Genomic DNA, 14494 nt, shown 5'->3' on the forward strand with positions numbered 1-14494 from the left:
TCAGAAAGTCCCAGAAATGTTAACATGCACTAAGGGAGCAGTGGGCAGCATGTGAGCTGGAGTTGGGACCAGCATTGGATTAAGATGTCCTGTGGGACATCCAATACCTTAAGACAAGAGATGCCTGAGGAGGACGACAACAGGGTAAAGAAGCGCGGGAGGAATGATGTTCAGAAGGACTGGAAAACAAGGGCCAGCCAGGAGTAACAGAGGGGAGGGATGGGGCAGCTGCTCAGGCTAGCCAATCACAGCAGAAGTATTGTCTCATTGCCAGCCCTTATTCCAGTAGCACAAGGGGAGCGCTGGGGTCAGCCAGCACACAGCATGCAAGACACCTTCATCCTCACAGCAAGGAGGGAGACAGCAAGGGCATGAGGGTGTGCAGCTTCTGGAAGTCTGAACCTGATGACCAACAATCTGGAGCATGATGCTGGCGTTGACTACTACATTTAATTCACTGAAAGCCCTGGGAGTTGGTTTTTTGCAGTCATGTCAAAATCCTCCATGGTGGGTGGGGAAAGCTCATGGACACTGTCATACACGCCATAAGGAGATCAGTCACAGGGACCGTAGCTTGAACAACGGGGGACAGCAAGGACAAGTTTATCTGGTTTTAGCTGAACAACATGTGGTAGAACAGTAAATCAGGGCTTCCAACACCTGCCATTCCAGTGAATAAAAATTAGGCCCAACTGAAGCAAACTGATCATTATTTTGTGAGCCTGCAAAACTGGCCAGAATGTAGGTGCAGGAGACGGAAAATATAGAACAGAATGTCACACAGCCAACAAGACACACAGTGCTGTGGTATCTTTTAGTCCCAAAAAAAGACCAGTTTTGTACGTCTGGGAATTTTTCATCTCTTTTTAATTGGTTACTTTAACAGTTGTGTTTTGACACATGGCTACTGCAAACAGTGTGAAGAATGCAGCAGGGAAATATATCCAGGAGGAAACATTTAAGGTCTGTTTGTAAGTGGTCTGGAACATGGCCCTGAGGTTGGTCATGCGCACTGTCACCCACAGCTGCGCTCCAGTGCAGACTTGGACCAGGACACACTGACAGACTGCCTCACCATCCAGCCCCTACAGCCCAACATCCCTCCACTGGAAGCAAATGAGATTGTGCCAACCTCGTCCCCGGGGCCTGCCTGCGACCTGTACACAGGTAATTGGTTTATAGGCACACTGCATGCACATTGCTTACTGCCTGTGTGATCCTCAGTAGATGCCTTTGCTCAATTTGACTGACTTTTTTAATTTTACAATTATGTCTACACATAGCAGGGGATATTGACTGAATCAAATCAGATTTTGTATATTAACATGATACTGTATATGTGTTTATCATATAAACAGGTATCATCTGAAGTTCACTATTTAGGGAAATCACAGCAATTCCCATCCTGGACTGTGAGATTGCCAACTCTTGGCCCTTGCTCTGGACGTATCTGTCTTCCAGGTTTGCTGTCCAGCAGTCAATCCCCAGCTGTCCCATCAAGCCAGGTGTGCCCAGCTACAGCTCCAGCTGGAGCGCCAGGTTCAGCTCCAGGCCCCAGCCTCGTCCAATCAAGCTCCCATCTGCCTTCCTTGCAGGACAGTCAGAGGTACTGCCATGACATCTTTGCTGGATCTTCTTGCACCACACTAGGCAGGTTACTTAGAGAATCATACATGAGGCATAAGTTTGATCACAAATACACACACATTCATACACACACATTTTCAGAACCGCTTGTCCCATACGGGGTCGCGGGGAACCGGAGCCTACCCGGCAACACGGCGTAAGGCCGGAGGGTTGGGGTGCCTTGCGACGGACTGATCACAAATAGTTCCAGCAAAACAAAATTGTACTTTTTCCTTGAATTAATAGCTTGGAAGCACTACTGCTCAACATTTTTTAAAAAATTCTGCACTATTAAAACAAGCATAATGGTGATCATGAAATTTAATATTGTTCATTCCATCAGCTAGGATTTCAGCCATGTTACTGATCATAAGATATGTCCCACACTTGCAGTTGCTTTGTTTATTGTGTTACTTAACTTACTTATAAAGGCTATAATCAGATTGTCTGTTTTTGTTGTCGGTTGTTGCTATGCTGGGTTAAACAATATAAGAGCTTAGCAACCACTGAATAGGGTAAGAGTTGAAAGGGTTTGTTGATTCTGCAATGATGTATAAAACTAGACAAGTTTTACTATGTGTAACTGCAGTTGGCAATCCTTCAGGAATCCTTTGGTGGGTTTTTTTGCTGATCTTTTATAGAAGCATAAGCGATTTAAGAGTATAATGTTCCTGTTTGCTTTGAATGCTGGGTAATGAAAGCACGGCAGTGAGTCCCCAGAGAAGCCGATCCCCCAAGGCCCCCATCTTTTCCCTTCCCACTGGGCCAGCCAATTGAAACGCCACTTGAGGTTTCCATTCACTCAACATGAAAGGGGGGAAAAGAACACAAGAAAAGACTTACAGAATTTTTTTAAAAAAGGCGTGATTAGGGGAGAAAGGGGGAAGAAAAGATCATTTTATGTCAGACACATAACTATCAGAAATGCAGTAACTTGCAGGCTATGCACTAGCAACAGTCCCCAGGGAGCTGCTGAACAACTTGATGGTCAACACAATAAACAGTGACATCAACATCTCCAACCTGAGACTCTGTGAGGAAGGGTTTATTCCAGGCCACATCGGAGACTGTTCACTTGTCCCCTGCGAGCAGCAGGAATGGGTCTTAAATCAGCAACCCTCAGGTTGTAAGCCTGTGTGCTACTTGTGCCCTATGGCTCTGAAAGTGAGCATTTTTAGATACTTTGATGCACAATGGACTATTCTCATCTGTGTCATACTTGTTTCCTCTGGACCCACCATGTATAGAATTCTCCCATGTCTTGTATGCATTTTGCTTTCCTGTACAACCTCTTTTAAAGCATTGTCATGCTGATGGTCGATATTCAGATTAAAGCGAACAATTTCCTTCTCCATCTTTGTGAAAGATGCAGATTCCAGTGTGCAGTGGCTGTGGAGTGGGCTCCACAGGTTCCCAGCCTTGGGGCCAAGACATGCACGCCCTTTCTCTCGCCTTCACTCCCGGGCTGCATCCAAAGCAGTTAAGAGGGAACCACTACCAACCAACAGCAAAGCAAATGCCTGTGGCTGCTTGCTTGACATTGTTTTGAGAGCAGTGGTAGGTCTAGCTGGCCCTGCAGGACCTGGGGCTGGACCTACAAGGTCATTGCCTGTGACAGTGGGCCCCTTTCTGGCCCTGTTCTTCTTGAGGGCCTGCTTTAGTCTGCGTTAGAGCCACCAGCAGGAGCGTCTCAGGAATTCAATAAGTGATTCATAAAAATCCGAGAAATAGCGTTAAATCCCGCCGAAAGAGGATTGCAGTAATTGCTTTCTAGCTGCTAAATCAATTGTTAAATCCCCACAGCCGATCTCTTTTGTGTTTTTGTGGACTGGGCTTTCTGTCCTTATTAAGTCTCTGCATCAGCAGCACATTACCCATTTCCTGCATTGTGTCCGTAATCCCGGCGAGTCCAGTTAAAGAGTCGAACCTGGGAACCAGAATCACACCCCTAGGCTGTTGCCATAACTTCTGGGCTGATTGATTCCTGCCTTCTGCTGGGACCAGTTTTGCTGTATGCGCAGGAACAACACTGTCAGGGCAGCAGTGATCCACACCCACGAGTACATAAGCTCCCATAGTAATGACCGGTCCTCCCCTCTCTACATGGTTTGGGCAGCAAGCCTGATGTGATTCATACAACACGGCATGAGAGAAAATCACTGGGGACTTTGATTCTGGATTTTATTAATGTTTTCACAGATGGGAACTGTACTTGCACCCTATTTCCTACATTATTGCGATGTTGTCAGCCTTTGATCATCACCCTATATACACCGATCCAGAGTATGGCTCAGTGTGTTCCTTCAGAGCATTTGAATCGCTCTACGAGTCTACGACACGGACGCAGAGAACAAAGGTCATGACTCACCGTGACCTTCACCAGAATGGACACGAGTGCTTTTCCTCCTCCATATTCCTCATGATGGGTTGTTTTCATCCTCCACAGGTTTGGAGCTCTTTCTCCATACCACCTCAGCCCTGGGCAGGAGAGACAGCCCCCGGCCTCACCCCAGAAGACCTGTGCACAACTGAGCCAGCCAGGCATCCCTGCCACCACCGATGCCCTCCATCTGCAAGGTTCTTATTGTCTGTCTGGTTTCAGTGTCTGCTTGTTTGCCTCATGTTTGTTTGGGTCACATCAAACTTTTAAACAATCCAGAATTTGGGAGATATGTCATTGTGTTTCACCGACTGAAAATTCTGATATCATCAAGCAAGGAAATAAACATGTCTGAGTGCAAAAAATGTTTAATCCACAAAACGGGCCTGTCTGCAGACCACTTCCTTCCTGTCAGTTGTTCAGCTGTTTGTGTCCACCTCTATTGTCTGCTTTTGATTTCCTGACTGGGTTGGGCAGGGTCAACAGCCTGGCCCAAATGTGCTTGCCGTACACTGGAGGCCACAGCCGCTTTCACTTATTCTTCAAGTATTACACTGACATTCCAGGGAAATATCTGCTCAAGTGACTCTTCACCGTTTCTGTAACACCCCAAACTGCAGGATACACTGAATCAACACATTAACAAGAAACGTACATTTATGGATCAACCACTTCATTTCCATCACCTGAGAATGCAAAAGTCGGGCTCTGTTGCCTTACAGACATTAGCTGACGGCACTTTAACAACATTACTGTTTATACTCTAAGTAAAAACACTTGTAAAAACAAGGCAGTGAAATAAACAAGCCCAAGAGTCTATGGGACTTGTGTGGTCTGTATGACTGCAGTGCAACCAAAACCCTGAAGTCCTGGCTTAACTAACAAGGGAGGTAAACATTATGGGAATTGAATATGCTGGGCATCCTTTCTGAAGTATTTAAGCACATGGTGAGGTGCTCAACACAGTAGAATATACCATTGCAAATGTTACACCGTATCATGTACTCAAGTTGTGCCGATTTCATTTTATAAGTGTATGCATATTGTTAAATATTAGTGTAAAAATGTCTTTCAGTCCAGAAGTGCGATTTTATTGCTCAAACAATTGTGAAGTTTTGATTCAGCTTCCAATGGTGAAATTTATCTAGAATTAAATATCAAAGTCCTGATGTGAACCCAAAATATGAGACAAAACTTAAGCGTTGCGTTTAATCAAATATCTGCAGCAACAGCAAGGCTATATTATTGCCTCAAAGTACTGAGTGCTGATGGTTTGAGTGCTTATCAGTTTTCAAAATGTGAACCTAAATGGAATCGATCATCACGGAGAGGGATAAAAACATGAATAAATGTACATACATTTCTATATTTGTCCATGTATGTAAATGTGTATGTGTGTGCCTCCCAGATTTGTACAGGCAGATTGAGACTGCATGTCCGCCAGCATATAACAGCACAGCCAGGTCAGCAAACCCGGATCCTTCCTGTCACATGACGTCAGCATCCAGCTTTGACAACTGTCTGGTTCCCTCAGTCACCACTCAGTATGGACTTGACATGTTCCACAAGGCTCTATCGGGCCTCACAGGTAACTGTCCAGCAAGCCACCAAACACAGGAATGGCTGAATCTGTATTTCTACCAGTAGAGCCATACTTTCTACTGACAGTTCTTATATAAATATATTGTCTGAAGCTATTTTTGGACACGGGCAGCTTTTATAAATGGATGAATTTGTAATTTGGATGATAAGTTTTGGCTAAGAAATGATAATTATGACAGGGGGCGCGGTGGCACAGTGGGTTGGGCCGGGTCCTGCTCTCTGGTGGGTCTGGGGTTCAAGTCCCGCTTGGGGTGCCTTGCGACGGACTGGCGTCCCATCCTGGGTGTGTCCCCTAGCCTTATGCTCTGTGTTGCCGGGTTAGGCTCCGGCTCCCTGTGACCCCGTATGGGATAAGCGGTTCAGATGGTGTGTGTGTGTGTGAGTGATAATTATGACAATTTTAAAAAAATATTTGTTGACAGTGTATGACCTCCAGGGAGAACTTCAGAACTTTGTGGGGCACCAAGTCCAGGATTTAACAGAGGACAGCGGGTTCCTGCAGATCAATACACTGGAGCGCTCATCTAGCCAGATGTCCTGTATCTTCTCTGAAGGATGATACACTGCAATGCTATGGAAAGTGCTGGAATGCGTCGGAAAGTGCTGGAAGCTGTTCGAACCGCAGTACATGTGCCGGCTCCAAATAAAGTTGAGGCGCTAGATGGGTCTCTGAAGAGGCGGAACATGAAGACCAGCCACACTCTTCTCTCCAGTCACCCTTCTACACTGTTACTATACATATATCTTTCATCTGTTGATACCATTTACCTTCATGGTCTTCATGGCCTTATTGAGACTATTCAGTTACCCTTCAAACAACATTTTATACACTCACTTAAGAGAATAATAATTTCACTACAGTCAGAGCTATAAAATTCTGCATACACTATTAAGACATTTCATCGTTTTATAGCTATTAGCTACCTAAATCGGAAGAATACATGCGCTATTTTTGGTTACTTATAGCCCATGCTGTTCTAACAGTTGTGACTCTCTACTTGACCAGCTATTACATGGTACCACCTGTGCAGAAAATGGGCTGGACCACAAGTGTAAAATTGCTCCAGTATAACCCTAAGAGCCATTTTACTGTGTGCAGCACATTTGTGGTCTTTGTAAATACACTAGTGGAGCCGCAGAAGCTTGGGAGTGCAGGAGAACAACAACTTTAAGATCATGATTTGCAAAACAATAAATAACTTTTTGCAATGATGCACACAGCAGCCACAGAGTAGAACAAAGAACAAAACAAAAAACATACCATACCAGTAAAGAAAGGCAACATGTTTCATTACAAAGTCTTCATAAACACTCTCCCAGCCACAATGAGAAAAGTTATAGGGATATGTATTTGTCAACTTGAATCTCATATTCAGCCCTGGTCAGCAGGAATTAAGTGATTGCTTTGTGCGCATTTTTCATTATTGTAACGGGGCTTTATCACAGGATTCTTTATTTTCTTCTCCAGTTTTGTATGTGTAACTATATGCTATCAAGTGTTTCTATTTCATATGAACTATTTATATGATTGCATTGTTTTTACGAAAACAGGAACAAATGTTATGACAGGAGCTGTAAAGCTAATCCTCCCTGCAGTTATCCTGTAATATTTGTCAATGTGCCAAAGACATTTTACGGGATTCGTGCCCCAGTAATGTTGATGTAGCCCCCTCGGCTGATGGCATTTCTCTTCAGGTTTACCGAAACGAAGATGATCAAAATGTGGTCATTAGGCCATGACAGCTGAATGCTTTTCGGTAATAATAACCCAGCTTTTTTGGTGGGAGGTGAAGCTTTTAAAACACTTTCAAATGACTCCCTTGAAGAAAAAGTAATTTAATCTCCCACAGTAGGCAGACATGTCGCACCGTGCTCTTCTACAAGGGGAAAGGTGCCACAGATCTCAACGACTGAGAAATGAAATAGTTTTGACCTTTTGTTGCCTTCAAGACTGGATATCTATTTTGCTTTTTGCTCCCCAAGATGTTCAGCTAAAGTCTCTGTACTGGGAAGTAGAAGAGATGAGAGTTATTAATTACTTTCTCAGTCTACTACAAGGCAAGATCTGTTTGAATTGTGGTACAAAAACAGTCTTGCTTGGGAACTTACTGTGGAGAACAATGTATTTAAAAATGATTACACAATGGCTGCATTTGCTGCACTTGGCATGTGTCTAAAACGAGGTATGTTGCATCTAGAAAGGGAAAAGGGTTATTAGTGCGCGTCTCCTCGTTTTGACGGTGGAATACAGCGCCACCTGCTGGAGAAATGAGAACACTGTCAAGTGTGGGCAAGGTGAGCAACTCAAGTGCCTTATTATGGGTGAAGGACTCTGGTGTGTTTACATGATGTAGCATTGCACTGTGCTCTTGTCGCTATATTGTACTTCTTATTCCTTTGATATTACTCAATATTATGCACCTAGAAGCCACTGTTATCTAAAGAGCAGCCAAATGTGTACAAGTGCGCAAACTACCACGGGCTCCAGCATTTAAACGCAAATGGGGATACGGCCCAAATCAGTGTCTACTCAAAAAACAAATGCAAGCATTTACAATCAATTCTGGTTATACAGCCGCCCCGAAATTGAATCAGCGATGATGTAAAGCTGAAGAAATATTCAATATCTTCTTATTGTATGTTTTGTGTGTAGCAATGCCTCTGTGCCCATCAGTTGTCGTTTCACTGCTGTGGTGTCGGGCTTCACCAGTAGCACGGGGTTCGGACAATTACCACGCAGGACTGCAGGGGCCTCATTTATAAATTCCAGGAACTATACATTGCACAGAATTCAGGTTATGCACAAATATCAAGACTGAGATTTATAAAACTTGAAAGTGAGTTAAAATGAACTTGCCCCTATGCAGCATTTTGTACGTTGCTGCATGCGGAACACGCAAAACACTCTCGGTCCTGAAGGTGGACAGTTATTTCTCCTTACCCCACATTGTGGAATGTGATCGAACAGTCACATGTAGCATGGAACATCAGCACTTTTTTTAAAAAAAATAAATTATCCCCTTGACTTCTTTATTCATAATAGGTAGTCGTCTTCCACAGAGGTGCAGGTTTCTGTCTTGTCACAGTATATTGTTCTGAAGGTGATAATTGATGTATTTTCGTCCTTTTCTACATGGAGGTAACACAGAAGAAACAAATCATTTCAATTGTACAAGGTAAATGCACACAGATCGCTTTTAATTATCTTTGCAAGTAGCTACGAAAAATAGGATCAGTATGTAAATTTTATATGACTAACAGCTATATGAAAATTGTATTTTTTCCTAAATGAATTGTGGGGGTGTGATGTGTATTTTAAAGCCTTAAAATGCTGCAAAACTATACAAGTTTGATGTTTTAAAAAGACAAATCCAGATCACTCAATCATAACTTTTTTCACCACTTTTGTATATTTTTATATTATAATTTTGCCCTGGAAGGGTACTAATTTTGAATAATTTGTTTTTTTTATCCTGAAACAGCATTTGGAATCAATATTTTGTATGATTTTTGTGTCAAATACATCTTTTTGTTCTATTTCCTTTTGTTGTGTATAGCAGAAATGGTGGTGTGTGAGCTTGGCATGGGTGTGAGGTGCAAGCAAAGTACACGTACAAACACACCTGGGCTTCTCAAGCACTGCACTGGTGCGTGAGCTACACAGAACCTGCATCTCATGTGCAGCCATGAAAGCCAGAGTCTGGGACCTAGACTGTGACATGCAGACTAAGCAGACTATGGTGTTACTCGCACACTTGTCTGGGTCCCCCTGTGAGGCCTCATATGTATACATACAGCAACTGTACATGGGCGACACGGTGGCACAGCGAGTAGCTCTGCTGTCTCACAGCGCCTGCGTGGTGCGAGAGGATGTAAGTTTGATCTCCACTCAGTCTGTGTGAAGTTTGCATGTTCTACCTGTTTCGGCATGGGTTTCCTCCAGGTGCTCTGGTTTTCTCCCACACTCCAAAGATATGCTGTTCAGGTTCACCCATAGTGTGTGACTGTGAGAGAGAGAGAGAGAGAGAGAGAGAGAGAGAGAGAGTGTGTTCCACTGATGTATGGATGAGTGACCCAGTGTAAGCAGTGTATCTAGCAGTGTAAGTCACTGCGGTGAATAAGGTGTGTGGGTTGATAACACTACATAGAGTTCACTGGAAGTCACTTTGCAGAAAAGTGTCTGATAAATAAGAAAATGTAATGTACATGTAAATATATATCAATTGCACATGAATACATACATTCATTACACATGTATCCATAAATCAGTTGCATCCAACATTTCCATGCATGACAAGTTCACTCCATGTGTACTAGTGCAGATCAAATGAATGCTGGAGAACATTTGACACAACAATTGCTGTGTCTTTGGAAGGGCGGCAGGCGCGCACCAGAAACGTGTAAAGTTTAAAAAACAAAACAAAACAAAAAAAAAAAACACTAAAAATAGCACACTGCACCACAACGCTCTAATAGATAAATCGCTAGATTAATTCATAAATAGCTGGCTGAAGAGAATGTGGTGAAATACATTTGTCAAATGATTCCAGATTAGTTGTGGATGCTAAGAGTGAAGGGAAGAGTAAAAGAGGGGAATGCTGGGTAATTTAGCCGCCTTTACAGTGTGACAACAAGGCGATCATTGTGTCTAAGATGCGTTTCTGTGGTTCGGGGTCGGGGCTATAGGGGGCGCTGTCGTTGACGAAAGGGAGGAGAGCAAACATTCGCGCGTGGGCAACATTGCAGCGCCAATGGGCAGCGATCGTGGAAAACAGGGCAAAAGGGCCAAATCAGAAAAAAGTCTCCAAACGTTCCTACTGTGGAAAAAAATATAAGATGTGATATTGGAATTGCTTAAGGAAAAGAAAATATATATACAAGAATCGTATATTGTACAACTCATATGAAAAATGACAGAATATATAATATGTAAATACATGTATGTGTTGTGTATTATATAGATTTTGTCACATATGCTTAATGAATAGATGGTATCATATATTATATGTGCGTGAGAAGCCACCCAGTGCGGGTCATTGTGGACTGCAGAGGTTGTTCGTTGTTTATCGTCGTTGCTGGGTTCTGTCCTTCATATTCAGGGTCGCGTCCCTGAGCGCTACTTGCACCTCACTTACAGCGCGGTCATACAAATCACTGCGGTTCTTTCGTTGTTTTGTCTGATTCCGGCCACCACACACACACACACACACACACACACCATCTGAACCACTTGTCCCCTACAGGGTCGCGGGGAACCTGAGCCTAACCCGGCAACACAGGGCACAAGGCTGGAGAGAGGAAGGGGACACCAGTCCGTCGCAAGGCATCCCAAGCGGGACTCAAACCACTGGAGAACAGGACCTGGTCCAACCCACTGCGCCGCCGCACCCCCCCCCTTCCAGCCACTAGTCAAGAACATAAGCCATCAAGGGGTTTCGACCCAACGCAGGTCCTCTCCCATGCTGATCCGCATGCGCGGACTACTTTTCAGCAGTGACAGAATCACACACACACGTATATATTGTTATTCTTTTACATGTATTCATTTAGCAGACGCTTTTCTCCAAAGCGACGTACATCTCATAGAAATTATCATATGTATATAATAGATATGCATACATAACATTATAACTGTATATATTCTTATTTTACTTAGCTGATGCCTTTGACAACAACAGCTATTTAGATGTAGATTTACAGCTTTTACAATGATTCCTAACACATAGAGCAGAATGTTATTATGAATGTAAATCAAAGTAATGTGAAGGCTGCATGACTATAACCACACTTTCGCAGGTGTGAATCCACTGCGGAAACATAATTCCCACTGCTCCGAATGCCTCCTTTATCCGGCGTACAGTTAGCAAACTTTGCACGGTCACGTGCACTGCTGCTGTCACGTGCTGCCCTGTGCGCTTTATTGAATACGGCCCATTAAGTGTCCCCTGGACCGCGCCGCACAGGACGCATCTATTAGCGGGCCACGTTTGCGTGACGCGAGCCCTTCGTCAGAACAGCGAAGCTAAAGTAAGAAAAGACACGAGGTTGACTGCAGACGCCAACGGGGCGACAGTACATCATTTTACGTCATTTGCTACAATGTCGACAGGCTTCAAAGGGGTTTCAGGAGCCGATGAGCGCAGCGCTCCGAGGGGGGGGGGAGAAAGGGAAAGGGCTTCTCTCCCCTTTCTCTGTTCTCTCTACCAACCTTGACCGTGCGGCCGCAATCAGCGGAAGTCCCGCCCCTGCAGCGCGAGCGAGCCTCTGATTGAGCGGTGCATCCAGCGCCTCCCGCGAGCGCCGCGTGTCGTGCACGAGAATTGTGTTGATGCGCTTCCAATCGCGTGACGCTTGCAGTCGCGCCGTAACGTCGCGTAGTTGGAAACGGCTCCCGTCATACGAGCGGGCACCTCGTGGCGTGTTCTCGACGACCCTTCGCTTACAGCTCCGTGCGCTCTCAACAAACATCTGTCCATTTATTACACATGTGGATATTTGCGCTGCGGTCCCGCACCTAGAGCTCACTGGCAGTGGCAGCGAATTGCTAATAAATCATGTCAGCTAGTTGACCAAAGAAAGACCGCTGCTGTTCGTGTGTCATGATTCATTTGGCAAATGAATGCCTCAGTCCGCTATTTGTTTGCATAGCAGCTTATATATATATATATATTTGTGTGATTGATTTTTAGCGTCCGCAGCGGTCCAACGGAAACCGCGAGATGGACCGTTACAACCACACAGTCCGTGCCAAACAAAGACCGACGGGTCCACAGTAGAGCGGGTTTAGAACCCAAGGCGAATTGTCCACAGTTCGCCACCCCTCACGCGCGTCCCCCCCGCTCGCTCGCTCGCTCTCTCCTCTCTCTGTGGCTCCTCCTCTTCCGCTGGCGGTTCGGTTGTTCCCCTCTCCCGGTGAGCTTTATAGCAACTGTTGCCCTGCTAATCAGCGCCATAGTCACCGTAGTCCTGGCGACTGTAACCCACCAACAACAACAACAACCTCTCGCTCCATCACTACCACCTCCACCATCCTCATCTTCATCAACACACTAGTCCTCAGTCCAGGTGAACAATTTTCTTCTACCTCTGTGTGTGTGTCTGTGTGATTCATTCTGCTCACTTGGTGGTGAAAAGGCTGTTCCACCTGCTTTTTTTTGTGTATGTGTGTGTGTGTGTGTGCGTGTGCGTGTGTGTGCGTGTGCGTGCGTTCGCAGCGCTCGCCGGCCGCTCCTCGCGCTGCGCGCGCGCACGCGAGCTGCGGGGCTGCAGCCTCGTTAGCGGTACTATTTGTCGTTAATTGGCGCCTTCGCTCCGATCGCGCCGCTTCCCCTCCGCGCCCGAGCTCTGCGGCGACAGCAGGTGGCGGCGGCGGCGGCGGCGGCGGCTGCTGCTGCTGCTGCTGCTGCTGCTGCTGCACGGGCGGCTCGGCGCTCCATCTCCGCTCCGCTCCGCTAGCTAAATGCTCCTCGTTTTCTCTTCTTTCTGTGGTGGCCTCGCATCTCAGTTCCCAGCCTTGCCTTTGCCTTTGCAGCTGTGATCGTGCCGTCTTTTAAGTCGCACCTGCGTTCCCTCGCGATTTCATTTTTCTCCTTTATTCTTATAATGTTATACACGGAGCGGCGAGTGACAGTGAGCTGCGGGGCCGGGCAGGCGGGCAGGCAGGCGGGCGGGCGGGCAGGCAGGCGGCAGGCGGCAGGCAGCAGGCAGGCAGGCAGGCAGCAGGCGTGCGGGCTCTCCTCTCGTCTCGGGCTCACACTCACACTCGGGCTCTCAGTCTTTGTTTTATCCGCGATCATCCTGTAGCTGCTAGCGCTCTGTCCAGCTGGCCGCGAGGGATGCTGCCTTCAGCACCTCTGCCGCGCGCATGTGCCCTTTCAACGGAAATTAAAGTTTATTCTGAAGAAACGTCTTTTTTCCGCATTTTTTTTTTTTACCGCCCCCCCCCCCCTTCGAGGCACCGCATTCATTGAGCGCTGGCAAGTCTGCGGCGGGGGGGTCGGGGGGGGGGGGGTAAGGAAAAGTAACAAGATGGCTTTCGAAAATAGTTGGATTAGCGATGACAGACTATTGGTGTATTCCGTCATCAATCAATCAAGTGAATTGAAAGAGAGACAAATGTGACATGTTGGCTGTTTTTAGTGTGTGCTGTCCGCCAGCAGCTCGTGCTCACATATGATATGGCAGTAGGCTCTGCTCCGCTCTGGTCCCGAGGCAGGATGGACCGGACGGTACTTTATTCCCGTGGCGTTGTGTCATGGCACATGCATCCTTAGTATTAGCTGTGCTCGCGCGCACGCACGAGGGCAGAGGCGCGCCGAAACGGGAGTGTCACATCAAGCGGTCCGGTGCGAAGACGCGAAAACGAAAGTGTGTGTGTGTGTGTTAAAAAATCTCGAGTTCTGCGATTAACCGGTAACAACGTGTTTCGTGATCCGTAACTAGTTCTGCTGCATTTGAATGACACCGTGCCGACGCGTGGCTGCGCGCTCGTGCCCCTTCCCCTTGCCTGGCGCGCACCCCCCCCCCCGCGCGTGACCGCCGCTCAGAGAGACGGCCGATTCGCAAGCGGCGCTAAAGTCCGTGACAGCGGCTCGGTGCCGTGGATCATCTGGGGAAAGGCGGCCGGGGGTGGGAAGTGCACGCGAGGCAAGGGGAAGGGGCACGAGATGCGTCTTATTTCGAAGAGGTGTGTGTGTGTGTGTCCGTCTTTTGTCTAAACGGCGCAGTTGGCTCGTGCCACTGGCACATAGAAAAGTTTACACCTGTTGGATGCTGCGCTGAAGTGCGCTATTTACTGTGTAGTAAACCTGTGCGCGCACTCCTACTTTTACCTCTTTTCCCCAAGTTTGGCCGCTCGCTCTGCCTCCCATAATGATGAGGTAGCTG

The 14494-nt window shown here is 46.4% G+C and overlaps 2 protein-coding genes across 6 annotated transcripts in view; both read left to right on the forward strand.

Annotated features, from left to right (window-relative positions):
• LOC108932636 (zinc finger protein GLIS3-like) overlaps window positions 1-6377 on the forward strand; it is a 33468-nt gene extending 27091 nt beyond the window's left edge. For all 3 annotated transcript variants that reach the window (XM_018749178.2, XM_029252602.1, XM_018749183.2), the window contains 5 exons: window positions 1026-1167; window positions 1462-1606; window positions 4073-4203; window positions 5415-5594; window positions 6031-6377. In XM_018749178.2, coding sequence (XP_018604694.1) covers window positions 1026-1167; window positions 1462-1606; window positions 4073-4203; window positions 5415-5594; window positions 6031-6167 — 735 coding nt within the window. In that variant the 3' untranslated portion in view covers window positions 6168-6377. The remainder of the gene's footprint in view (window positions 1-1025; window positions 1168-1461; window positions 1607-4072; window positions 4204-5414; window positions 5595-6030) is intronic.
• Window positions 6378-12516: 6139 nt separating this feature from the next.
• rfx3 (regulatory factor X, 3 (influences HLA class II expression)) overlaps window positions 12517-14494 on the forward strand; it is a 30551-nt gene continuing 28573 nt past the window's right edge. For all 3 annotated transcript variants that reach the window (XM_018755925.2, XM_029253005.1, XM_029253006.1), the window contains exon 1: window positions 12517-12673. The gene's annotated coding sequence lies outside the window, so the exon portion shown is untranslated. The remainder of the gene's footprint in view (window positions 12674-14494) is intronic.

This window comes from Scleropages formosus, chromosome 6 (genome assembly GCF_900964775.1).
Source record: "Scleropages formosus chromosome 6, fSclFor1.1, whole genome shotgun sequence".
Classification (NCBI taxonomy): Eukaryota; Metazoa; Chordata; class Actinopteri; order Osteoglossiformes; family Osteoglossidae; genus Scleropages; species Scleropages formosus.